At 46.3% G+C, this 27,672-nt stretch overlaps 1 protein-coding gene across 1 annotated transcript in view; it reads right to left on the bottom strand.

Annotated features, from left to right (window-relative positions):
• Positions 1 to 25,702, bottom strand: part of JHY (junctional cadherin complex regulator) — a 35,308-nt gene extending 9,606 nt beyond the window's left edge. Inside the window, exons 1-2 of the mRNA XM_056860916.1 lie at positions 25,338 to 25,702; positions 20,623 to 21,133 (exon numbers count right to left, since the gene is read on the bottom strand). Of these exons, the coding sequence (XP_056716894.1) occupies positions 20,623 to 21,133; positions 25,338 to 25,702 (876 nt within the window). The remainder of the gene's footprint in view (positions 1 to 20,622; positions 21,134 to 25,337) is intronic.
• Between the last annotated feature and the right edge of the window lie 1,970 nt (positions 25,703 to 27,672).

The following is a 27,672-nucleotide window of genomic DNA, read 5'->3' as shown; positions in this document are numbered from 1 at the left end:
CAGAAGACATTGATGTGAAAGAATACAAATGCCAAGGTGGATTAACATTTGCATTGACAAATGCATCCAGTGGAGGCAAATCCTAGACTGAAGTACTTCAGCTATTGTGGTGTGGTGTGGTGTGAAGAAGAGTTGGTTTTTATATGCTGACTTTCTTTACCACTTAAGGAAGAATCAAACCGGCTTACAATCACCTTCCCTTCCACTCCCCACAACAAACACCCTGTGAGGTAGGTGGGGCTGAGAGAGCTCTAAGAGAGCTGTGACTAGCCCAAGGTCACCCAGCTGGCTTCATGCATAGGAGTGGGGAAACCAACCCAGTTCACCAGATTAGCATCCGCTACTCATGTGGAGGAGTGGGGAATCCAACCCGGTTCTCCAGATCAGAGTCCACTGCTCCAAACCACAGTTCTTAACCACTACACCACGCTGGCTCTCATAATGTAAGCCTTGGAACTGGGGGACTTGGGTTCAGGTCTCCTGTCATTCCATGAAGGCTGCTGGGTGCCCCTGGGCCAGTCACTCTCTCTTGCAGGATGATGGTGAAGATAAAATGGGGAACCTGGGAAGGTCATCCTGAGCTCCTTGGAAGAAAAATACTAGCTCCTTGGATGACATAGTGAAGGGAATCTGATTCCACGGCTTACACAACTGTACAATGCATGGATTATATACTATGTTCAGCTTTTCATGTCCTCATCGTAATAGGTTACGTCCCCTATTCAGAGCTGGGCAAATAGGAGTAGGGGCCAAAGGAGATGCTATCGTTCCTGAAGTCTGTCTTTCTGAGCCCCTCACCTAGTGCTGCTAGGCCTCTCTCTTGGAGAAGCGGTGGGAGACATTAAAAAACAATAACCTGGCAATGTCATCTGTGCTGCTACCAAGAAAAATGTTGAAGGGTAGCTCTAGACATTGCTGGACACTTTATGGTTTACCATAGAGTTTCTGGCAATTCCTAGAGCTACCTTATGTCACTTCCAAGTTTTCCCCAGAAGTGGTATAGTGGCATAGCCGACATCCTGTCCCCCCATGTCTCCATCCCCAACCCTTCCACCAGTTGCCCAGCAAAGCATGGCAACCCCATCCCCACCGTATGCCTGCATCTCTTTTAGGGCTTCCAACTCCAGCTTGGGAACTTCCTGGAGATTTAGAGGCTGTGCCTGGGGAGGGTGGAGTTTAGAGACAGGTGGGATCTCAGTGGTAGGGTTGCCAGCTCCGGGTTGGGAAATACCTGGAGATTTTTGGGGTGGAGCCTGAGGAGGGCAGGGTTTGGGGAGGGGAGGGACTTCAATGCCATAGAGGCCAATTGCCAAAGTGGCCATTTTCTCCAGGTGAACTGATCTTTATCGGCTGGAGATCAGTTGTAATAGCAGATCTCCAGCTCGTACCTGGAGGTTGGCAACCTTACTCAGTGGGGATGGGATGCCATAGAGTCTGCCCTCCAAAGAAACTTTCATTTCCTCCAGGGGAACTAGGGTTGCCAACTTCCAGGTACTAGCTGGAGATCTCCTGCTATTACAACTGATCTCCAGCCGACAGAGATCAGTTCCCCTGGAGAATATGGCCACTTTGGCAATTGGACTCTATGGCATTGAAGTCCCTCCCCTCCCCAAAATCCACCCCCCTTAGGCTCCCCCCAAAAAACCTCCCACCTGTGGCAAAGAGGGACCTGGCAACCCTAAGGGGAACTGATCTCTGGAGATCAGTTGTAGTCCTGGGAGAACTCCAGCTGCCCACCCTGAGGTTAATAACCTTCGTCTCTTCCAAGGATAGGTTTATTTTTAGGCCTCTTTTGCACAGCACCAGTCAACAAGGATCCATGGCAAGGACACAGCATTACAGAGGCAGGAGGCTAAGAACTGGGCAGGAGAGACATTTTTTAAAGTCCTGGGACCGCTGATCATTTGAACACAACGAGAAGCACCACCTTTTTCATTGCTAGCCCTGCACATAGAGAAGCATTATTTCAAAGCTCTAAGAGCCGTCACAAAACAGCTACACTGCTAGGCTCCTGGGATTTCTGTCTCCCTAGCAACAAACACTGTAATATTCTTAGAACTCTCCGTTTTTACCAGGGTATGGCCACTTTCACACATGCCGAATAATGCACTTTCAATCCACTTTCAATGCACTTTGCAAGTGGATTTTACTGTGTGGAACGGCAAAATCCACTTGCAAACGATCATTAAAGTGCATTGAAAGTGGATTGAAAGTGCATTATTCAGTGTGTGAAAGCACCCTCAGTGAACAGGGTACAGTCATTTGGGGTAGGGTTGCCAACCTCCAGTTGGGGCCTGGAGATCCCTGGAATAACAATTGATCTCCAGATGACATAGATAAGTTTCCCTGCAGAAAACAGAGGGTGGACTGCATGACCTTTTAAACCCTGATGAAGTCCTGCCCCAAACCTGGCCCTCCCTAGACCTCACCCCCCCAAATCGCTAGGTATTTCCCAACCCAGAGTTGGCAACCCTAATTTGAGGTAAGACCAAGGGAAAATGCAATTCTCTGCAAATTTGCTCCAGTATAAGCCCACTGGGTTTTAGTAGGCTCAGACTGCAGTGATTCTGCGCGGTGCAAATTGCACTGAGTATCTTCCCCACACAACAGCTTTATAGGGCACCCTTAAACAGAGTTACGACCTTCTAAATCAGCTGAACTCCTTGTGCTTCGAAGGTTGTAGCCCAGCCAACAATTGCACTGTTACAGAGAAATCCTAAGCAGGTCTACTCAGAATCTTACTCAAGTGTATTCAAGTAGGGCTTACTCCCAGGAAGGTGTTCTTAGGCACCTAGTTCAATCCCCATTTCCCTTCCTTTTTAGTCCCTCTCCTGATCCTGGACGAACATCCAGCCAAAATATATAAGTTATTTAATTTTTTTTAAAAAATGGCTTTCATTACAGATCTCCAAAATATAGCCTGCCTTGCACACACTGTGATTTTTAATTTCATTGATTAAATGAATTCAGTTAAACAATCTACCAATTAATTGATCTGTAAAGCAGTTCAAACCATCACGGTGAATCAACGGAGAACCTTTCATCCACTAATGGTCTTGCTGCGTTTGTGCGCCATGAAGCCACTTAGTTAATTATTCTTCTCCCCACTCAAAGCGTTTAAGATGCAAAAGAATTCACCAAAGAGAGGAACATAGCTAGTTCACCTTCAGCTGACGCAAAGAATTAACAGTCAGCTGTTACTGTGCAAAACTGAAATGATGTTTTCCCTCCAGTATTTGTTCCTGTGCTGCTAAAGTGGAGAGAGAACTTAAAAAGAACCAGCTCTTATGCTAGAAAATTGGGGTTAAAAAAAAAAGACTGGATCTTCGGATTTCTGAAGAGCACCATTCATACACTGGATCCATGCCCTTCTTGGATGCTAAACCAAGGACCACAGCAATGAAGCTCTGAAATAGTTCATAAATCAATCACTGATTCAGGGATTGTTCCCCAGGTCATTAAAACAGGCAGCAATTCATCTCCTACTGAAAAAACTACCACCAGAAGAAGAGTTGGTTTTTATATGCCGACTTTCTCTACCACTTAAGGAAGAATCAAACCGGCATACTATCACCTTCCCTTCCCCTCCCCACAACAGACACCCTGTGAGGTACGTGGGGCTGAGAGAGTGTGACGAGCCAAGGTCACCAAGCTGGCTTCATGTGTAGGAGTGGAGAAACAAACCCAGTTCAACAGATTAGCCTCCACCGTTCATGTGGAGGAGTGGGGAATCAAACCCGGTTCTCCAGATCAGAGTCCACCGCTCCCAACCACTGCTCTTAACCACTACACCATGCTGGCTCTAGAGAAAAATGATGTGTCTATTTATCTCCAGTCATACCACAGTAGCCTTACATCCTTAGGTCAGTTAGATTCGAGTCCAGGAGCACCTTAGAGACCAGCAAGATTTTCAGGGTCTTTCGAGGTTCAAAGCATCCTTTGTCAGATGAAAGGAGTGTTGACTTTCGGAAGCTCATACCCCAAAAATCTTGTTGGTCTCTAAAGTGCTCCGGGACTTGAATCTAGCTCTTCTACTGCAGAACAAGATGGCTACCCTCTCAAACTATCCTCAGATCAAGGACCCTTCTTTTTGCTCTCCATACAATACCATACACAGTGATGGAGCTACATAAGTCGTCCCCATCTTCAGACACTTCCTTGGCTGGCAGATCCTTTTGTGGGGTGAAGGAATGGGCAATGCCCCTCCTTTTTTGTGTGTGCTGTCAAGTCACAGCTGACTTATGGCAACCCTGTAGGGTTTTCAAGGAAAGAGATGTTTGGAGATGGTTTGCTATTGCCTGCCTCTGCACCACGACCCTGGATTACTTGGAGCTTGCCCATCCCAATACTAACCAGGGCTGACCCTTCTTAGCTTCTGAGATTTGACAAGATCAGGCTAGCCTGGGGCTATTCAACTCAGGGCTAATGCCCCTCCTTACTGCCAATCATATAAAGCAACACGTGATGTCGATCCTCCACCCAAAGACCTGACCCTTTAAGGGTTCTGTTTACAATCTCCCCTGCCCTCCCTTTTTTAAAGGGAAGGTTTGCATAATTAGGCCCTGGTGCATACAGTCATCCAAGCCCCATATTACGGGGAGGGGCTGTGGCTCAGTGGTAGAGCATCTGCTTGGCATGCAGACGCTCCCAGGTTCAATCGCCAGCATCTCCAGTTAAAGAGACCCGTCAGAAGGTGATGTGAAAGACCCCTGCCTGAGACCCTGGAGAGCTGCTGCCAGTCTGACTAGACTAGGGGTCCCCAAACGTGATGCCTGTGGGCGCCATGATGCCCACCAACACCCTTCCTGGTGCCCGCCAAGTGTTTTAGAAAGTGAGAGGGGCCAGATAGAACATACTAACCTACACCCCGATGCGGTTTTTGCCACTCTGGATGTAACCTCCCTCTATACTAACATCCCTTTGGAGGAGGTATGCCTTATCATAGAAAATTTATTATCTACACGATTGGACCTTTCACCTCCGACACACTTCTTATTGAGCTTATTGGACATCATTTTGGAAAACATTTTTTTTCGGTACAAGGATTATTTTTTCTGGCAGGTAAAAGGAGTTGCAATGGGGGCGGCATGTGCCCCCTCTATAGCTAATATTTTCATGATTAATTTTGAATCATCCTTTTTGTATAAATATTCTTCTTTTTCTCACATATTATTTTACCATCGTTTTTTGGATGATTTGTGTTTCATTTTTGACTCAGAGGAACATTTTGCCACCTTTAAAGATTGGGTGAATGGCCAGAATCCTCATTTAACATTTACTGGGACATGTGACAAAAAATCAATACCTTTTTTGGATGTTCAGGTTGTTCGTTCAGATCGGGAGACTATAATAATTAAACCTTATAAAAAACCTACAGATTGTGGAAAGGGACTTCATTTCACCTCCTTCCACCCCTTTCATTTAAAGAAAAACCTTCCATTTAGCCAGATGCTTAGAATAAAAAGGAATGCTACTCATGAGGAGGACTTTCTCTTCGTGGCGGCTCAATTGCAATTTACCCTTAAGGATAGGGGTTATCCTGAACATATCCTCCAAGAGGCGCTGGTTCGGGCTAAAAATAAGGGACGGGAGCATTTATTACAAGGAACAACTCGATCCCGTAGGAATTATAACAGATTATTTGCATCCCTACAACATAACAAATTCTCTCAGGATATTAAAAAAATCATTGCTAGACACTGGCACATAATACAACATATCCCAGGCTGCTCTCTTCCGCCCATATTTGGTCTTAGGAAGACCCATGCGCTCAGGGATCACCTGGTGAGATCTGATTTGCTACCCCAACATCAGGGCAATAGTACTAGCGGCCATTTTAAATGTGGGCATTGTACCATGTGTCCATTTAGTTTACCTGTTAGGGTCGCCATGAGTTGGAAGCGACTTGACGGCACTTAACACACACACACACATTAAGGAAGTAAGTGCATCCACGACTGATTTCAAATTTACCCTATGTTCCTTCATGAATTGTGCTTCCCACCAGGTGGTATATTGCATTGTTTGCAATTGTGGGCTTTTATATATAGGATCCACGGTACGTGCAGTTAAATTAAGGATAGGAAAACATTGCTCGCGCATTCGGGCTAAAATAAAAGAAGTGCCTCTAGTGGAGCATTTTGTAAATACACGCCACACAGAGAAAGATCGCTCCTTTTTTGTACTGTGGCAATACAAACCGGCTCCAGATGAGCATCGTAATATACAAAAGATATTATTACAGTACGAGATGAGATTCATTTTTCTATTTAAAACTTTGGCCCTGGGAGGCCTGAACACAGAGTTTGACCTTTCATGTTTTCTTTAATTGCATACATTTATGTTCTTTTTCAATCAAATACGATCCTATAACTTTAAAAAAAAGTTATAGGATTTTTCACCACCAATGTGACTATTTAAACCTCGTGGTAATTGGATTTTATACCCACTGATTGAATTACATTTTGGAACCCTCTGAGGTCGAAAGGAATGGTTGAACTGTGGAGAAACAGTATGTATATATTGATGCATTGTATACTTTATGTTTAAATTGCCATATAATTAGAACGTACAATAATAGTCTATTTCTGTTTTTGTAGCATGTGGTTACTTTGGCAATTTGCCATAAATATCAAGATAATCATTACCGGGACATATTTCTACTACAATTTTTGGACCATCAAGCAACATTATTAATGATCTGAAGAAGGCTTCTACGAAACGCAGCCAGGATCTAGAGGGCACGAACTCTTTCTGGACTCTCTTCTTATATAAATTGTGACTGATTCATTAATGTTGCCTATGTTGTATTCAACAGGACCTGTGCTTCCTGTTATGTATATGGTGACTATACACCTGAATAATTTGTATTTATAGACAAGAATAGATTATATCAATATTCAAATATATGGTTTATGAATTAATTAAAAAAGTTGAGATATACTGAAACATTTTGGAGCCTATGTGCTGTCTTGGGATTGCTAACCTCCAGGTTGTAGCTGGAGATCTCCTGCTATTACAACTGATCTGCTGATAGAGATCAGTTCGCCTGGAGAAAATGGCTGCTTTGGCCATTGGACTCTATGGCATTGAAGTCCCTCCCCTCCCCAAACCCCACCCTCTTCAGGCTCTGCCCCCAAAAACCTCCCGCCAGAAGTAAAGAGGGACCTGGCAACCCTAAGTTACTAGGAGATTTGGGGGGCGGAGCCTGAGGAGGGCAGGGTTTGGAGAGGGAGGGGACTTCAATGCCATAGAGTCCAATGGCCAAAGCGGCCATTTTCTCCAGAGGTACTGATCTCTACCACCTGGAGATCAGTTGTAATAGCGGGGGACATCTCCAGCCACCACCTGGAGGTTGGCAACCCTATTAGGGACCCATGAACTAGACAACACTGAACTTGATGGGCCAGGGGTCTGATTCAGTAGAAGACAGCCTCGTGTGTCCGTGTGTATATGCACAGTAAAGGGGAGGGCTGTACACCCCACCCTAATGCCATGGGATAAAAACGCCCTGCCGGCAGGGTGGGTGCGTGAACTGGGCCTAAGAGCCACTCCGGAGCAGCGCCGCGCTCGAAACGGGGCCTTTTGTTTTGTTTTGTTAAGTTCGAGCTCTGCTGGCTTCCAGTTACGGGTTCAGGTGCCGCTCCTCATGGGGTGAGACGCGGGCTCCCCAGAGGTAACGCACAAAGCCATTCTCAATCCATTTAATCTTTGTCGGCCGCGGGCTCCTCCATTTCATCCGCCCGTCTCACCAGGGCTCCTTTGTTAGCAACACTTCCATTCGAGACCGAGTGTATGCACTCAGAGTAACTGCTTAATGGTAGGTATTAAGTCGCACATAGAGCAGAAATGTTTTAGTGAAAGCTTTAGCACTGGGGGACCTCGACTCCTGGTGCCAAGATGATAACTTGTTAGCCAGACCTTTTCTGTAGTGATTAATGTTTGCACGTAGCGCGACTCGTATGTAACGGTCCTGTAGTCTCGCTGCGAACCGGAGACAAGCGGCGAGCCGGCCGACGCCTCCTCACTTAGAGGAACTGAGTGACAGTGTGGGGGGAAAAAATAGCAAAAATCACTTTTCAGGAGGAAAACGGCCTCATCTTACAGTCACAGTGTAACGTTCCATCTTGTTCTGTCTCCTGAGGAGGGTTTAGCAGCTGGAAACTCAAAATGATCTTCTCGAGAGGCTCTGACGTAATCGTAAGTACAACATTCAAAAGGAACAACTGTTTCTAAAACAAGCTTTATTATTATTATTTTTTTTAAAAGAGGGTACATGGTCCCCTTTCCCTGTGTTATCCTCACATTGAGACTGTGGGGTAGGCTACAGTGTAATCCTAAACAGATTTATACCCTTTAATCCCATTTACTTCAATGGACTTAGAAGGGTGTAACTGGCTGGCCCTAGGCTACCTGGTGAGCTTTCTGGCAGAGTGGGGGGATTTGCACCTGGATCCCCCCCCCCAGTTTTAGTCTGAGCCAGCATGCTGTAGTGGTTAAGAGCGGTGGTTTGGAGTGGTGGACTCTGATCTAGAGAAACGGGTTTGATTCCCCACTCCTCCACATGAGCGGTGGACACTAATCTGGTGAACTGGATTTGTTTCCCCACTCCTACACACGAAGCCAGCTGGGTGACCTTGGGCTAGTCACACTCTCTCAGCCCCGCCTACCTCACAGGGTGTCTGTTGTGGGGAGGGGAAGGGAAGGTGATTGTAAACCGGTTTGAGTCTCCCTTAAGTCTGCCTTAAGAAAGTCGTTATATAAAAAACAACTCTTCTTCTTCTTCTTCTTCTTCTTCTTCGCTGATTATGCCAAGGTTAGAGACACAAGAGTAGTCAGATAGAAGTGTGTTGTTGCAACAGTGTTAGTCGAGGAGTAGCCTCCTATCTCATTTACCCTAAGGAGCAAAGAAGTAGGAACATACCCACAGGCCTAGTTCACACATACATGTACACTGCTCGACTATCCTTGTGCTTAATATGCGAACAGATGCCACTGCGTCTAAGGGAACATGTAGGTTACATCTGTGGTGTTTATACCATGTGAACATTTATTTATTTACATTTATATCCCACCTTTCTGCCCCATGGGACCACCATAGAATCATAGAGTTGGAAGGGACCATACAGGCCATCTAGTCCAACCCCCTGGTCAATGCAGGATCAGCCTAGAACATCCCTGACAAGTGTCCGTCCAGCCTCTGCTTAAGGACTGCCAGTGAGGGGGAGCTCACCACCTCCCTAGGTAGCTGATTCCACTGTTGAACAACTCTTACTGTAAATTTTTTTCCCCTAATATCCAGACGGCCCGGTACCTTCCCCCCGGCAATTTAAACCCATTATTGCAACTCCTATCCTCTGCTAACCAAGGAGGCTAACAATTAAAAACAAAATATTATAAAACACATCAGAAAACCAATTAAGACCCATACATATGTAAAAATCAAAACAAGGGAAACAAAACATAGGACAGGTGAGGGAATGCCAAATGAAACAAAAAAGTCTTCACCAGCTGGTAGAAGAGAGTGATAGAAGGGGACAGATGAATATTTCTGGCAATCCTAACTGGTAACATGCAGGTAACCATTTGATTCTGCAGTCACAAAAAGATAACCAGGCCAGTGTGAACTGTCCCTAGGTTGGCAGGCAGAGTGCTTCTTCTTCCTTAAGTTTGAAGACTTCTGCTCTTATCCTTTGTAGTATTCGGGACAATCTATTTGGTCCGCTAGAACCTTGGCCCTGACCTGAATAGCCTAATCTCATCAGATCTCAGAAGCTAAGCAGGGTTGGCCCCGGCAACTATTTGCATGGGAGACTTCCAAATAATACCAGGGTCGTGACCCAGCGGCAGGCAATGGCAAACCACCTCTGAATGTCTTTTGCCTTGAAAATCCTATGGAGTCGCCATAAGTCAGCTGTGATTTGATGGCAAAAAACGAACAAACAAAACTTGTATTAAATTGCTTATGTCCAGACAACTAAAGAAGCTTGGTAAAGTACTCTTCCAGAGGAGGTAGACCACGTTAAGACACTGGAAAGGATTCCACTCTCTTTCCTGGCAACTACCCAGTCATTCAAAAAGGGAGTTAAAACCCTGTCAAATAATCTGTTCCTGAACCAGAGTTCACAAACTGAGCATGTGCGGCGTTGCCGCATGTAAATCATTTATTAAAATCACACAATACCGCAGTTCGGACACTGGACCGATACATTCATAAGGTGAAATTAGAAACAAACAAGCTACTTTCGTGATATTCTTGCAAACAAAGACTCGAGGAAGGGAAGGAGGAACGAAGAAAGTGAATAAGGTTCTGACGCACAGCCGTTATCCTCCATTAAAGGGGGAAAAATTACTTACTACACCCAGGCCTGGCTAAAGAGCCCCGTGGCGCAGATTGGTAAACTGCAGTACTGCAGTCAAAAGCTCTGCTCACGACCTGAGTTCGATCCTGATGGAAGTCGGTTTCAGGTAGCCGGCTCAAGGTTGACTCAGCCTTCCATCCTTCTGAGGTCGGTAAAATGAGTACCCAGCTTGCTGGGGGTACAGTGTAGACAACTGGGGAAGGCAATGGCAAACCACCCTGTAAACATAGTCTGCCTGGTAAGTGTCATGATGTGATGTCACCACATGGGTCAGTAATGACCCAGTGCTTGCACAGGGCTATCTAGCTTTAGAACCACCTTTACCTGGCTATCTAGCTTTAGAACCAGAACTGGTCTTAGGAATGCTGAGACCTGATATTTCTCCTGCCCTCCACTCTCCCAGTGCCTCCCATTTCTATCAAACGTATAGAACACGCTCGACGAGATCCTGCTAAGGACAGAAAAATGTAGCCATAAGTACATGTGGAGTGATGTGGCAGTCCCTGGCCTCCTGGCCCTGCCTTCCTTCCTGATCTTCACGAACTCCATGCCCAGCTGCCACTGGGCATGCGGGAGGTGGCCACGAAACAGGATACGGAGTGAAATTCAAACTCATAGTCCTCAGGGATGTATGGCTGATGTAATTAACGCTCCCGCAGAGTCCCATCGATCCAAGTACTAATTAATGACTGAGCCTATAAGCCCTCACAGCGCAAATATTAAGAAGTCCCCGCACTGGAGCAAGTGGGAGATAAGACCGATTTTCTGGCAGAAATATGTTTGTTTGGGATTTTTTAGCGGCGCTCGTGCGCTGCTAGTGCGCTGGGCAGGTAGACCATACTTCTGCATTATCTCTTTGAAAGAAGGACACAGGACACAACTTCGGGCCTGCTTCTTCTTCTTCTTCTTTTTTTTCCGGGCGAACTGTTCTATTAATGCCAATCAAATTGAGAAAATGATCAAATGAAATTGCATTTTGAGCATCATAAGCTGTGTAATGTCTATTCTGTTAAATTGAGGCCCGTAATTGCTTCTCTGTTGAAAAGATACAACAAAGGCAGCAATCATGGCATGTCATTATCCCGGACTAGAAAACCGGCCTTTCCCGGGGAGGACTTCAAAGGCGCGTGGTTCTCGAATTGCATTTGGCTGCTATTGTTGGAGCGCAGGCAATCTTGATTAGGTGTTTACACGGAGGTAAGGCACACTGCACAGAGAGCCTGAGTGCCTTGGTCTAGAGCCATTAAAAAATTGTACATTATGTTCCTCGCTTTGAAGTAAGAGGGTTTGTAGGGAGGAAAGCAACTCAGATTGAGTACGGCTGAGCTGGACGGGCCCCCACTACCTCCTTCTCTCTCTCCCTTTTTCTCTGCCCCTCTCAAAGGAACTCATCAGGTTCTTAGAGAATCAGGCAGCGCTGCAAAAGAAGTTGATGCTTTAGAAAATATTCTGTGAATTAGGGGGACATTTTGCTTTGGAGCAGGTTTGGACCCCACCAGAGCAGGTGTGTACTTGTTGATAGCAACGATGACAATAATTAGCATTTATGGTAGCGCTTTCCTCTAAAGGCTCCGAGAGCTTGAACGCGTTCTTTTTGGGCCGTCTAAGCACGCTACATTTTCTGTTTAAAGATACCAAAAAAAGGGGTCGACTGGTACCATAACCATCAACAGATAGAGGGCAGGACCCTGTTTACAATTTCTGTTCAGGGAAGGGCTTTGGGGGCACTGAGCCGTGACCTCCCCACTTCCCCGAAATACCCCTGAAATACTGCTTGGGGTGGGGGGATGCAGGACACCCCCCCTGCCCAAGCACCATGAGGGGGGAAGTGAACGGCTGCCACCGGAGGAGAAAATAGCACCTTCTGGCATGTGTGAATCTTGGCAGCGAGATCCGACCCTCATTGTGGCATTCGCTTTGGCCAGAACAGCTTATGTTGCCATCAGCCTGTTAGCCTTCAAGATTCTTTATGTGTTTGTTGCGAGAGCCCCTCTGCGCTTCTTCAAGTGTACAGTTTTCAAGTGTACGTTCCTAAAAGCACCATTTCTCATTCCGCCCTGAGCCCGTCTTCGGCCGAGAGAAAGGGTGGGATATAAGTATGTGGGCGCTTTCACACATACTGAATAATGCACTTTCAATGCACTTTTACGATGGTTTGCTAGTGGATTTTGCCGCATTACACAGTAAAATCCAGCTACAAAGTACACTGACAGTGGATTGAAAGTGCGTTATTCGGGATGTGTTAAAGCGCCATATAAAAAGAGCCAACATGGTGTAGTGGTTAAGAGCGGTGGTTTGGAGTGGTGGACTCTGATCTGGAGAACCGGGTTCGATTCCCCACTCCTCCACATGAGCAGCGGACACTAATCTGGTGAACTGGATTTGTTTCCCCACTCCTTCACATGAAGCCAGCTGGGTGACCTTGGGCTAGTCACACTCTCTCAGCCCCACCTACCTCACAGGGTGTCTGTTGTGGGGAGAGGAAGGGAAGGTGATTGTAAGCTGGTTTGAGTCTCCCTTAAGTGGTAGAGAAAATCGGCATATAAAAACCAACTCTACTTCTTCTAACTCCCCCGCCCAGTTAAGTGTATGTTCCTTTCATGGCCAGCATGATGCATACCCTGCTGAGACTCAGGTCTTCTGGAGGGGCCTGCTGCCAACTTTCCCTAGCCCTATATGTCCCCTGCTGCCCATCTGCTTCCACCACCCACACTCCCAGCTGTGCATGCTGCCCAGTTAGGGTTGCCGGCTCCAGACGGGGAAATTCCTGGAGATTTTGTGGTGGAGTCTGTGGAGGGCAGGGTTTGGGAAAGGGACAGGAGAGGCCTCAGCTGAATATAATGCCAATGAATCCACCCTCCAAGGCAGGAAGATGTGAGTGGGGGGCCTCCTGCTCACTAACCCTAATTGTTCTTAATTTTTTGTATCTATTTTGTATCACTGTTTTATTTTTTAAAAAATTGTTTAGTTGTTTAATCTTTGCCTGTTATCTTGACACCGACCTTGTTAATCACCTCGAATGCCTCATTTGTGGTCCGTAAGCAGGATGGAAATTTCCTAAATAAACTAAACAAGTTGGAAACCCAGGGGGAATCGCCAAGAGGGCAGGACGGGGCTACGGAGAGACAAAGGTCTTTTATGCGTGGCTGTTTCCCTCGCTGTCACCCCTACAACAACTTCGGATCTTTGTGTGGATTAATCAGCCCGTTTCTGAACGTCAGAGGTCGCCTCGCTCTCCCCCTGCTTTCCCCTGTGTTTTGCCCGTGTTTTCGGAGACCTGTTTTATCTCGAATTTGAAAACGCGGGCAAATTACGGGGAAACGCAGGGGGAGAGCGAGGTGACCTCTGACGGTCGGAAAAGGCATGCATAATCAACACAAAGACCCAAAGTCGTTCGAGGGGTGACGGTGAGGGAAACAGTCATGCATAAAAGACCAAAGAGTCCATCTGGGCCCCTACCTTACCTCAACTGGATCCAACCCAAACATCTTGAGAAAGTAAATCACATGACTTGGCCATATCCATGGCCCCCCAAGCTGAGCAGGGCCCCCAGAATTTTGCCCCCCTAGTCCTTTCCTCTTGGCAGCTCTTGGGGATTCTGTCTCAAGTCTTCGAGCAGGCTTGTCCCCACACATCACCCTTTTTCTTTAACTGACTTGCTGCCTCTTTCATCATCTGGTGCCTCCCCGAGCAGATTCTGTTCTCTTCAGATTGGGTGGAAATTTTCTCCCTGGTTTTTTCCTCTTTCATTTGGTTAATTTACAATGGCACTTTTTTTTTTTTTTGCATACTTAGGGAGGTCCCTTGAATTCATACTAAGGTTGCCAAACTCAAGGTGTGGCTTGGAGATCTCCCAGAATTACAACTGACTTTCAGACAATAGAGATCAATTCCCCTAGTGGAAATGACAGCTTCAGAGGGTGGACTCTATAGTGTACTATGGCGTCTGTGAGATATGGACGCCATAGTACACTATACTATAGTACACTATACTATAGTATAGTATAGTATAGTGGCACCTGCCCCAAATCTGCAGGAATATCCCAAGCCAGAGTTGGCCACCCTCATCCATAAAGACAACCTACCATGTCCGTGGATGGCTTGTTTTTGCTAACTATCCATGATTGGCCACTCATGGACATGACAGGAGATTTATACAGATGAGGGTTACTGACTGATTCCACGATTTTATTAAAAATAGATATAAAGTGAATCCAGACTCAAAGCAAATATGCTAGTCAGTCTGTTTTACATTGAGAATCATTCCACAAAGTAAAATATTTCTGGTAAAGTATTTCTGGACTTTTTGCTTGGGCTCAGCAATGGGTATGGTGTATGGTGGCTGCTCGGGGCAGAAAAATACCTTGAGCCATCCCTGCCTCAAGGTGGGCCTTTTATACTTGGGCAGTTTCTGCTGGATATGCTGCTCTCGATGCACAGCATTTGAACTTGAATTCTCAAATAACTATGCCCAAGGGCTGCTGTGAAAAAGGCAAATTCCATGCTGGCCACAATTAGACAAGGAATAGAGAATAAAACTGCTGCTATCATACTGGCCCTGGTTATTATCCGCAACTCTTAGCCATGACCACTAAATTGAACCTCCGTGTTCGGACGCAATATCTCTTCAAGGGTTCCACGGTGGGGGACAGACTGTTGCCCTCATGTCCTGATTGTGAACTTCCCAGAATACCTGACTTTCTGAAAAGGAAAGGAAAGGGGAGGTTCAACTGCATGGACTTTTCATCAGAACCGGCCAGGCAGTTCTCACATTTGACAGCAGTTTGACAGCTGTTTGAGAAGGGGGATGTGAATGCACTCTCCTCATCTGCTTCAGCCTTTATCTTGATAGGCACTTCGAAAAATGAAGAAATCTGATATGTCGGAATAAGACCAAAAAACTTTACAAGAATGGCCGTTTCCCACAGTAAATGAGGAGGTGTGGTACAACTCTACTGTAACAGTTCTGCAATAACAGTCACCACACAGCATTCTTCGGTGGTAATGCATAAGGGGGGGGGAATCATCTGAATGTGTACTTTGCCAACTTCAATCCCATCAAGTGATATTTGTTGCCGGACTAATTCCAGATGCAAATGCGTACTTTCCTTATCTCTCTGCTGGGGGAAGAAATCGACCCCCCCCCGGTTATTGGTAAGGCATTCATCCAGTGCCCCCTAGTGAGCGCATGAGTTCATATCAGCTCTGGATTATGACCGGAGGAACAACATCGCTTAAGATAAACCATTTATTCAAATCAGAGATGATCAAATTAACTACAGTCTACAGGAAATTAAATCCTTTCTGCCTTCCAGTGAAGAAGTTACCGTAATGCATGTTTATCTATGCATGTGGGGATGCGCAGAGGCAGTCTCCCACATAATTAACCCTGTGCGAGTATATGCCCACAACTTTCCCCCCTATTTCAATAGAATCTGCATTAGAGTATTCATTTTACTTTGTGTCCAGCCCCTTGCAAAATAAAAATTCATTGATTTTACAATCCTTGGTTTGCTGCCTGGTCATTTCTTGTTCACTGGAATCTTGGGCTGAGGGGTTGGCTGTTCTACCATCCCTAGAACATTGAGGCCACCTGTCTGGGAGGGAGACAGAGGAGGAGCTTAGAGACAGGTTAGTGAAAGTTTTATTGTAAAGTGTGTGCTTTTGTTTTCCTCAGTGGCTGGGGAGCAGTAGTTGAGGTTGCTGTGTGTGTGAGTGAGTGAGTGCCTGTAGCCTGCTGGAGGGGGGTTTCTGACTGGTTCTCTTTGTTGTTTTATCTAGCTGTAGCTGGCTGAAGGTGATTGCTGTGCTGTTGATTGCTGAGGGGTGGGGCTGAGAGTATTTAAAATGGCTCTGCTTGCCAGAGGCGCGAGCTTTGGCGTGAGCCGAAGGGCAAGAGCACAAGGGCTCTTGGCCTGTGACTCTTAGCCAGGGGGTCATGTCTGGGGGCCTTGAAACAAAGTTTATATTTGTAGTGTACTCTGAAACCAGGAGTTTTTTTAGGGTTACCATTGAGGGATTGTGCAAGGAACCATACCATGTCTGCAATGAATCAAAGCGGAATGGCTGGTGAGAGAGTGGAGGCAGTAATGATCGGGTCATTGCATGGAGAGGATGGTGAGTTATTAACAGGGGAGGCAGAAAAGGCAGAATTACTTAACTCCTTTTTTGTATCAGTCTTCTCCCAAAAGGGGAATAGTGCTCAACCTGGGAATAATGGAGCAGTGGATGCAATAGGGGAATTACAGCATAGTATAGACACTGAGATAGTATAGGAATACCTGGCTACTCTTAATGAATTCAAGTCTCCGGGGCTGGACGAACTGCATCAAAGGGTGTTAAAAGAACTGGCTGAAGTGATTTCAGAACCACTGGCAATAATCTTTGAGAATTCATGGAGAATAGGAGAAGTTCCAGCAGACTGGAGGAGGGCAAATGTGGTCCCCATCTTTAAAAAGAGGAGAAAAGAAATCACAAACAATTATCGCCCAGTCAGCCTGACATCAATACCAGGTAAAATACTAGAGCAGATAATTAAACAGACGGTCTGTAAGCACTTAGAAAGAAATGCCGTGATCACTGACAGTCAACATGGGTTTCTCAAAAACAGGTCATGCCAAACTAATCTCATATCTTTTTTTGAAAGAGTGACAAGTATGGTAGATGAAGGGAATGCTGTAGATGTAGTGTACCTTGATTTCAGTAAAGCCTTTGATAAAGTCCCCCATTATCTTCTTGAAACAAAGCTATTAAAATGTGGGCTGGACACTGCTACTGTTAGGTGGATTGGTAATTGGTTGACCAACCGAACCCAAAGGGTTATCATTAATGGCACAACTTCATCCTGGAGAGGAGTGACCAGTGGGGTGCCACAGGGGTCTGTCCTGGGACCGGTACTATTTAATATTTTTATAAATGACTTGGATGATGGAATAGAGAGCATGATAATCAAATTTGCAGATGACACCAAGTTAGGAGGGGTAGTTAATACCCCGGCGGGTAGGGTCAGAGTTCAGAATGACCTCGATAGAATGGAGAGCTGAGCCATAAGCAATAAAATGGATTTCAATAGGGAGAAGTGTAAAGCACTTCACCTAGGCAGAAACAACATAAGGCACAGGTACAGGATGGGAGAGAGTTGGCTTGACAACAGTACATGTGAAAGAGATCTGAGAGTCTTAGTGGTCCACAAACTGAACATGAGTCAGCAGTGTGATATGGCGGCTAAGAAGGCCAATGCAATTCTGGGTTGCATCAATAGGCGTATTGTGTCTAGATCAAGGGAAGTAATACTACCACTGTATTCTGCATTGGTCACACCTCACTTGGAATACTGTGTCCAGTTTTGGGCTCCACAATTTAAGAAGGATGTTGACAAGTTGGAGCGTGTCCAGAGGAGGGCGACCAGAATGGTCAAAGGTCTGGAATCCATGCCCTATGAGGAGAAACTTAGGGAGTTGGGTTTGTTTAGTTTGGAGAAGAGAAGGTTGAGGGGAGACATGATAGCCATGTTTAAATATTTGAAGGGATGTCATGTTGATGAGGGAACTAGCTTGTTCTCGGTTGCTCCAGAGACTAGGACACGGTGTAATGGATTTAAACTAATAGAAAAGCGATTCCACCTAAACATTAGGAAGAACTTTCTGACAGTGAGGGCTGTTCGACGGTGGAATGCGCTGCCTTGGAGGGTGGTGGAGTCCCCATCTTTGGAGGTCTTTAAGCAGAGGCTAGATGGCCATCTGTTGGGAGTGCTTTGATTGTGGGATCCTGCATGGCGGGGGGAGGGTTGGGGTCACTGGGGATGTGGGGGGAGGTAGTTGTTAATTTCCTGCATTGTGCAGGGGGTTGGGCTAGATGACCCTGGTGGTGCCTTCCAACTCTATGATTCTATGTCAGCCCAATTCTGCATGTGTGAAATCCCGGTAATGCTGTGATGTATGACAATCAGCGCATAACGAAACAATATCAGAAAACAATGCTTGTAAGAGCATTTCAGGAACTAAGGTGGAACGGGCTTTTTAAAAAGATTAGACAAATTTAGAGGGAAAAGGGCATCATGGCTAATAGAGAGCCAGCGTGGGGTAGTGGTTAAGAGTGGTGGTTTGGAGCGGTGGACTCTAATCTGGAGAACCGGGTTGGTTTCCTCACTCCTCCACATGGGCAGCGGATGCTAATCTGGTGAACTGGGTTGGTTTCCCCACTCCTGTACATGAAGCCAACTGGATGACTAGCCAACTTGGGCTAGTCACAGTTCTCTTAGAGCTCTCTGAGCCTCACCTACCTCACAGGGTGTCTGTTGCGGGGAGTGGAAGGGAAGGTGATTGCAAGTCAGTTTGATGCTTCCTTAAGTGGTAGAGAAAGTGGGCATATAAAAACCAACTCTTCTTCTACATCATGGGGGAATGGGTCCTTGGTGCCCTGATCTGGATGGCCCAGGCTAGCCCAATCTCATCAGATGTCGGAAGCTAAGCAGGGCTGGCCCTGGTTAACACTTGGATGGGAGACCAGCAGGGAAGTCCAGGATCGCTATGTAGAGGTAATGGCAAACCAAATCTGTTTAGCTCTTGCCTTGGAAAACCTACAGGGTTGCCATAAGTTGTCTGCCAACTTGAAAGCACTTTTTACCACCACCACACTTTGGAAGGCTAGTGGCTGGGGTGGGGGGAAAGGGGCAGGCTTTGGCTTCTGTAGCTCTGCTGCGAGTCTTCTGGGGCATCCGAGTGGCTACTGTGGGAAACAGGAAGATAGAATAGATGGACCACTTGGAAATTCTTACGAATGGTCTGAGGCCCCATGATCACAACCCTTGCTGAAGCTAAGTAGTTCTGGGTCTGGTCAGGGATCTGATGGAAGGTTTCCTGGAATTTCATGCACAGTGCCTTGATTTCCATGGTAGTAAAATGGCAAGCTATAAATGCAAGGAATGAATCAATAACACCCCTACTTTTATCACAACAATCCTTGGATGAGCCCTTCCTTGCCCATTTACTACCCATTGTTTGATGGTTCCCTGAGTGCTTTAGACTTTTACTCTGTGGTAGATCGTCCTGGACTGATTTAAAGACCAGGAGGGTTTTCGTACTTTTGATTAAAGAGATGCTAGAAAAATACAATGCGTTATCAACATATCAAGGCAGAACTCAACAACTGCAGGGTATAAAGTCGTCGGCAAAGGCACTGTGTGATTCTTTAGCATCCGTGCATGCTCATTTACACCCTCTCTTCCCACATTGTTTTCTCTTCTGCAACTCGAAGTTCTGCATTGTCTGACATATCACGTCTGATATTTTTTGCACTGTTTCTAATTTTGTAATCCTAGCCCTGTTGCCTTGCTTATGAGACGTCTTATTCTCAGACTGTATTGCTTTACACCGTATAATCCTAATTGAGTCTCAGTGAGAAAGGTGGGCTATAAATAAAACACACACAAATAAATAAATAAATAAAGACAAGGCGTTCATCGCCCTGCTTGGAGGTTTAAACTTCTACACACACTGGGGAAGGAGATGAAAAATGACAAATGCATCTAATTTTAAATGTTTTATCAGGGCAGCCCACAATAGGAAAAAAGGGCCTGTCTCTGGTATATAGGGACAGCTGGAGTGTGTAGAATGACAGGGTATCCTGTAAGACCTATCAGCATGATCTGTGAACCATGAAGTCCCTGATTCAAATCCCCCTTCAACCATGAATTCCTTAGATGGATTTAGGTAGCTATATCAATCACATTTTCTAAGATGACCAGGGCCGCCATGTCCACATTATTCTTACAGCAACTCTGAGGTAGGTTAGGCTGAGAGGCAGCGACTGGTCTATGGTCCCCTGGAAATCTTCATCGCACATTATCACGGAGTGGGGATTCGAACCCAGGTCTCTCAGATCCTAGTTTGGCACTGTTAACTATTGCACTACACTGACCATCTCTCAGCATCTCTTCCCCCCCCCTCCCCCGGCTGTCCTGCCCAGTATTCCAAAACAGGGATAATTTACTGGCCTGGGAAAAATATGAAAAAAAGTTTTAGTGTGTTTTCTACTTATGCTGTAAAAATAGAGAGACTCTGCTTATCATTAATTTACAAATGGCAGCAACTGTTGTTTATTCCTCCTTTTGTGATTACATATTGTTGCTCTGATTATGTTGCTAAGCACTATTGCAAAAAGGGACCTACGAATATATTAAACAAAGAAAGCGCTTTGAACAGTCACTGGGTGCTATAAAAAGGCTGTTATTAGATATTCTACTTGAAGGCCGTTCACTTACCTGTCCCGGAAGGCCTTCCCTTTGCTTTTTACTATGGAGCCGAAGGTAGGAGTTATTCTGTTGGGCTGCTAATCCCAGCGTCACTTTGTTCTTTCCTATAAAGTCTTTTTTGGAACTCTGCCTTTTGAGGTATTTCATTTGGGCAGAAAAGCCACTGTGTACACTGGAACTGCTGCTGTCCTGGCAGGCAGTTGCAGCTTTCCCTTCTTGCTCCCCAATTTTAGCTGATGGATGAGATCGATTGCTAACAATTGCAGGTGTAGCGCAAGAGCTCAGCGGCTCACTGTCAGAGATGGATGAAGTATCTTCCCGTCCCCCTTCAAGGTGATGATCCATAGGTGTGAGCCTGTCTTGGGAAGGACTGCAGGCCATATCGAGAGAGGCGAACGGTGAGCCTTGGGCATCCTGCGAGTGTGATTTCTTTAACTCTACAACGCTGCCTTCTCCCTCGTTCTTCCAGTTGGGATTGTATCGCAGTTCAGAGTACCTGTCTGTGATTTCCTCTTTGCTACTAAAAAAAGAGCAAACAAAAAGGAATTGTTTGGTCAAGAGAAATATCACTGAAATATCATTTTGAAAGGCATCCATTTTAAAATTCTAGGGACAGATCCATTCTAGATTTTGAGGACCACCAGGCAAGATGTCCTCTAGTGCATGGGTTCTCAGCCTTTTGTATCCTACATCCCACCAATCGATCTTTTAAAGAACCCAGGTACCACCATGTTAGAAGCAAAAAGCCCACCTTTTCCCTGAACAGGACATTTATTTAGGCATTCTGTTATGGTATGTATCATTTACAGTACGTTTTAAGGGCATAAACACTGCAGTATTATTGTTGGGAGTAAATTTTATTATTCTGGCTTTAATAGATAATCCTTGGCAGGAAGCAGCACATCACAGACACTTAGTGATGGTCAGGGGGAAGGAGAGGGAATTAGGAGAAACACTGAGAGCACAGTAACGAAGCCCCCCCCCCAATCGGCATAGGAGCGGGTGTGATCGCATGCAGACATAAGTACCCATTTATCCTGGGATAAGGGGCACCTATGCTGGCACGGGGGGGGGGGGCATTCACACCGGCAAGCCCTATTTTACCTTTTAAATTGTTTTATTTTCTCTGTGGCGGCCAGGAAGCCTCTATGGAGGAACCGCAGCTGTGCTGCTCCCGGCCACCGCGCATCCACCCCCCTTCAGGAATGGGCTGCCTGTGTCCAAGGTTACTATTAGTGGTGGTGGAAAGTTCCTTCAGGTTGTCACTGACCTATGGTGACCCCTCGTGGGGTTTTCCAGGCAAGAGAAGAACAGAGGTGGTTTGCCATTGCCTGCCTCTGCATAATGACCCTGGCATTCCTGGGTGGTCTCCCATCCAAGTACTAACCAGGGCCAACCCTGCTCAGCTTCTGAGATCCAATGAGATCACGGGCCATCCAGGTCAGTGCAATCATGTCGCAGCTGACTTAGGGAGACCCCATAGGGTTTTCCAGGCAAGAGAAGAACAGAAGTGGTTGGCCTGCCTCTGTGTGGCAACCCTGGACTTCCTTGGTGGTCTCTCATTCGAGTACTAACCGGGGCTGACCCTGCTTATCTTCTGAGATCTGATGAAATCGGGCTAGCCTGGTTCATCCAGGTCAGGGCACTTCATCTCCTGCCTGGACCTTTAAACTGGAGACGCCAGGTCTTGAACTTGGGAACTTCTATGTGCAAAGCAGATGCTCTACCACTCAGCCACAGCCCCTCCCCAATGTATTGCCCACAACTGGACTATAGAAATTGTGATCAAAATAAATGAGGGAATCAGGGTTACAGGGACATGTATGCCACTTCTCAAGAACTCCCATTGCCAGAAAAGTAGTGAACCATCTTTGATTTTCCAAGTCCTGATGGGTGCGATTAGGCAGGACTTGAAAAAGGCAATAAGGACAAGAGTTGGTCATGTACCTTTAAACCCCCCCCCTCACTAAAACCATGAAATGACAGCTGTACGTCCTTCAGACCCGACAACAACTGGAATAAAGTTGGCTATTGTCCTATCCTAACCTGAGGATAGCAGCTCGTTTATGCTCAATATAAAGCATGATTCACTGATTATAATAATCCATTAAACTTCAGTTAAGGCCCCTAACTACCTATGCCAGGGACTTGAAACTACAATTAATGTTTCCCGACAGGGTTAGACAACGGATGTCACCCTCACAGTGGTCCTAGACCTAGTGGAGATTATTCATGAATGTAAATCATATGCATGCGTAAGTGAGGCGTGTTTTGAAGTGTCTGAAGCCCAGCAATGTGCAATAGTTGGCGAAAAACAATGGCCGCGCTCCAAAGGACAGCAGATGATCCTGAAGAGGCTCATTGTATTGATATCGCAGAGCAGGGGCTCAACTCGATCGTGTTGTCCGGGGTCACCAAACCGGGGCGAAGCGTGCCGTCTCTGAAGCCCTGGCAGGCAAATGCAGAGAGCCTCTGAGAGCTCTCCCTGCCCCCTTCCTCTGTTGAATAAGGGTTACATGGACTGTCTGTGCACAACATGCCTCGGTTGGGGGTGGGGGGGACCTGACAGATGCGGGGGCTCCTCTTCAAATTCCTAGCTTCATAATGGATGCAGACAGAGAGCATCGTAGGTATACGGCATGATATTTTGTGGCTGCTAATGGACTCCATCTGAGCGCACGCTGCGATAATTTGAAAGAACATAACATCAAATTTCCATTTAATGAAGAGCTCCACGCTCTGTCAGGGGGGAAAAAATTGAAAAGAAATCCCCGTCTAAGATTAGAGTATGTTTCCTGCACAATTAACATCTTTTTGCACTAGCGATAAAATGTTCAATAACTAGCCACTTTGCCCGTTCAGGAGGCCCATGAAAGCATGCTATTAATAAATTTGGTCCTCTTTTCTTTCACCGCATTTGTTTCTAAGTAGACAGTTAAATGGGATGTGTTTATCATTTCCCCATTTCGGGCTTAATTTAATCCTTTTAAACAACAATTATTTTGAATTTATGAGGCATTCAGGCTTCTTTGCGCATGGCAAATCCAATTTTCTGTTTACCCAGAATGGGGAAGCTAATGCATCTCTAAAAGCAAGCTGGGGTGACAAAGAGCCACTCTAGAATTTTTTAATTTTGGCATTTAAGCAGTTATTGAATAAAAAAGGAACTATTCCATTGCCGCACCCTCAAAAACTATAAGGCTTTCTGGCATCAGGGGAGGAAGACAAAAGCCACTAGACCAACTTTCAGTGTCAGCTCTCTCTTCCAAAACAGGGAGGCTAATAAAACTAGCAGGCTTTACAGGGTTGTTGTAGAGATTACTGAGATTTGGGAATGCTACTATGTGGAATAGTAATGTTTATCTTTATTATGTTGCACGCAAACACTTGGGAGAACAATGTAGGGAGCTTTGCTCCTTCTAAAAAGCAAAATACAGCTGTCTGAATTTTCACTTAAGGCTGCAATTCTGAACATGCTTGCGCATGAAGCAGCGTGGTGTAGTAGTTAGTGCGTTGGACTAGGACAAGGGTGGGGAACATCAGGCCTGGGGGCCATTTAAAGCCTGCGAAATCAGTTGGTCTGGCCCTTCGTGGGTCCTGGCAGATCTCTAGCTCAGAAGGGTCTAAGACTGGCAATCCGCCCCCTCCCATGGACAGGAATAGCCTCTATTCAAGGCGGATGTGAGTTTGTTTTGCTGAGAAAAGGAACCTTCCCCCCCCCCTTGCAGAAGAGTCATTAGCTATGGAGCTGCTAGGCTGGCCAAGAAACTGTGTTAACCCTTTCCCACCCAGGCCATGGAGAAAAATATTCCCTCTGTACTACAAGAGGGCTAAGGGCGGAAGTGACGACAATGGAGGGGTTAAGGGGGGCAGGGGCAGAATGCGCGCGCGGGGTGGAAGTTCTTAGCCAGTGTGATCTCATTTCACCCCTGCAGGTGGAGGTAGCAGGAGCCGGCTGTAAAATCCGGCCCCGACCATGCAGAGCAGGAGCAACTCCGGTGTGCGGCTGGATGGCTACGCCCGGCTGGTGCTACAGACCATCCTGTGCCACCAGGTGGGCGAGTGCACCACCGGTTGGATGCCTGCCTGCTTCCCCATGCCTGGGGGGGGGTCATCTGGGGCAGCTGCCTGCTTGGGGCTTGGTCGGCTACTTCTTAAATTGATCATTTTATATGGCCCGCGAATAATGTTATAAATATCCAAATGGCCTTTGGTGGAAAAAAGGTTCCCCACCCCTGGACTAGGATCTGTGAGACCCAAGGAGAGGCTGTGGCTCAGTTTGTAGAGCATCTCAGTTTGGAGCGGTGGACTCTGATCTGGAGAACTGGATTTGATTCCCCTCTCCTCCACATGAGTGGCACAGGCTAATATGGTGAACTGGATTTGTTTCCCCACTCCTACGCACAAAGCCAGCTAGGTGACCTTGCGCAAGTTACAGTTCTAGTAAGAGCTCTCTCAGCCCCACGTACCTCACAGGGTGTCTGTTGTGGGGAGGGGAACGGAAGGTAATTTTAAGTCGGTTTGATTCTCCCTTAAGTGGTAGAGAAAGTCGGCATATAAAAACCAACTCTTTTTCTTCTTCTTTAGATGGCCCTTAGTTCTGATCCAGCAGGACTTTCCTTTTGTTCTTTTATTTGGCATCCCTGCGACTTTTTAACCTAGCCTCGCCAGAAAAAAGAATCTGGGACCCCGCAGGTCTGTATATCAAAAAGGATCACAGTTACCTTGAATTATTACTATGGTCTTCCTTTCCGCAAGTAGTTCCAGTGGGAATCTGTGCTTCTTCCACATCTGACTCTTCTGGTTCACTCAAGGGTTTCTCCTCCAGGCTGTCTTCCTCTAAGCTGTCTTGCTCCAATTCATAGTAAGACTGGCTCAGCTGTGCTTCACTGTTATGGATCCGCTGCTGAAGTTCCAACTGATATTGTTTTTCTTCAGCGAGGCTTTCTGAATCAGACTCCAGAGAGTCGCATGCACTGGAATGGAAATCCTCCTCGCTCAGCAGCAGGCCTTCGGATGCGGTTTTCAAAAATGAATAATGAACGTGGGGCTGAGTCAGTCCATTTTGCGATGGGCAGCTTTCGTCCATGCTGTGAGACGTTCACGACGGCCAGTGAAATTCACAACAGGCTGGAGAGAGGCACAAAAGAGACAACACCCATATCAAAACAGTTATTCTTATGAGAGACTTTCATCCCAAAGCTGAGAAGCTTCCTGGAATCCTACAATAAAAAAAAAGAGCTTTCGGTTTTAAATTTTTTGTCTTGCTTACATTTTGAAACTTTGAATATTACTGGGGGGGGGGGGAGAATGACACTGTCAAGTAAAGATTCTATAGATCAGGGGTGTCAAACGTAAGGCCCAAGGGCCACATCTGGCCCCTTGGGAGCTCTTATCTGGCTCACAAGCCAGCTAAGGCAGCCAGCCTCCCCCTCTCAGTCTGGGCTGGCAAGGCATGGCCTGGCCCGACCAAGTGACATTTATATCCAGTTCTCATAACAATTGAGTTTGACACCCCTGCTATAGGTGATTGATCAACTCACGCCAGGGTACATCAAGGCACACGAAGCAGCAACCTTGTAAAAAATTGTACAGGTTAGACTGTCGTCAGAGTCTACACTGGAAATCTCCTGAAAACCCCATACACGCAACCAGTTTTCATGAAGGAAGAAAGGGAGGATAGGAATAAAAACAGGACTACAACCCCAGGGGTCCCCAACCTTTTTGAACCTGGGGGCACATTTGGAATTCTGACAGGGCATGGTGGGCGCAACAACAAAAGGGCTGCCGCAGGAAGCAGACCCAGCCACAAAATGATTGTCCCAGCTTAACTTCAGTAACACAGTGCAGATCTTTGTGCTGTGTTGGTAGCTGATGCCAAAGCAACATTTTAAAAAATCTGTAAATCCAATCAAATCTCCAATAGTCAGTCAAAAGCTTTGCTGGGTAAAAGCCCCACCTGGCCCCACCCACTTCCTAAAAACACTTGGCGGATGCCAGAAAAGGTGTCAGCAGGCTCCATGATGCCCACAGGCACCATGTTGGGAGCCCCTGTCCTGTAAGACATGTAATTTAAGAAGTGCATTAACAGTATTGATCTTGTCTTATTCCCACAGGGCTCTTAAGCAATCCCTTGATCCTGAGAAATAAACCATTACCAATGTTTCATTTTAGTATATGAATGAACAAATGTGGCTTTTGTTTGCAGGAGGGGTGTGTGGGTGGATCAGATAGCTTTACATCAGAAGCAATACTAGAATAACCAGCCTGTAACTGTGGCTGTCCTGAGATCTCCCTAGCAAAAAAGTGATGACTGTCTGATCAGTTCCAGGATGGCAGAAGCTAAAGAGGTCAGACACACATGCATGGGGAGGGGGACTGTACTCATGATGCATTAGGCATGAAACCTGCTTGCAGGAGGTCTCAGGTTTGGTCCCTGGCATCTACACCTAAAGGGGTTGCTGGCATCAGGTGTTGGTAAAGACTTTTCTCCACCTGGAGATACACAGCCAGTCAGAGTTCTCGATACTGAGCAGGACGGACCAATAGGGTGACTTGACAGAAGGAAAGGCTTTGGCTCAATGGCAGAGTCTCTGCTTGGCATGCAGAAGGTCCCAGGTTCAATCCCTGGCATCTCCAGTTAAAGGGACTAGTCAAGTAGGTGATGTGAAAGACCTCTGCCTGAGACCCTGGAGAGATGGAGGGCCCCTGGCTCAGTGGTAGAGCCTCTGCTTGGCATGCAGAAGGTCCCAGGTTCAATCCCTGGCAACTCCAGTTAAAGAGACTAGGCAGGTAGGTGACAGGAAAGACCCCTGCCTGAGACCCTGGAGAGCCGCTGCCGGTCTGAGTAGACAATACTGACTTTGATGAACCAAGGGTCTAATTCAGTATAAGGCAGCTTCGTGTGTTCATGTGCACAAGGCAGCCTCAGGTGCTTTCTGTGGCATTTCCAGGTGAAGGGTGGCAGTTGGAAGAAAAGACTTCCACCCCGTTCATTCACTTAAAAAAAAAAAAAAAACCACACTCCCAGTCTCCCAATATTGCTCTCAGGATGGCAGA

Source organism: Euleptes europaea, chromosome 14 (genome assembly GCF_029931775.1).
Source record: "Euleptes europaea isolate rEulEur1 chromosome 14, rEulEur1.hap1, whole genome shotgun sequence".
NCBI classification, from domain to species: domain Eukaryota; kingdom Metazoa; phylum Chordata; class Lepidosauria; order Squamata; family Sphaerodactylidae; genus Euleptes; species Euleptes europaea.
This window is presented reverse-complemented; position numbering and strand designations above follow the sequence as displayed.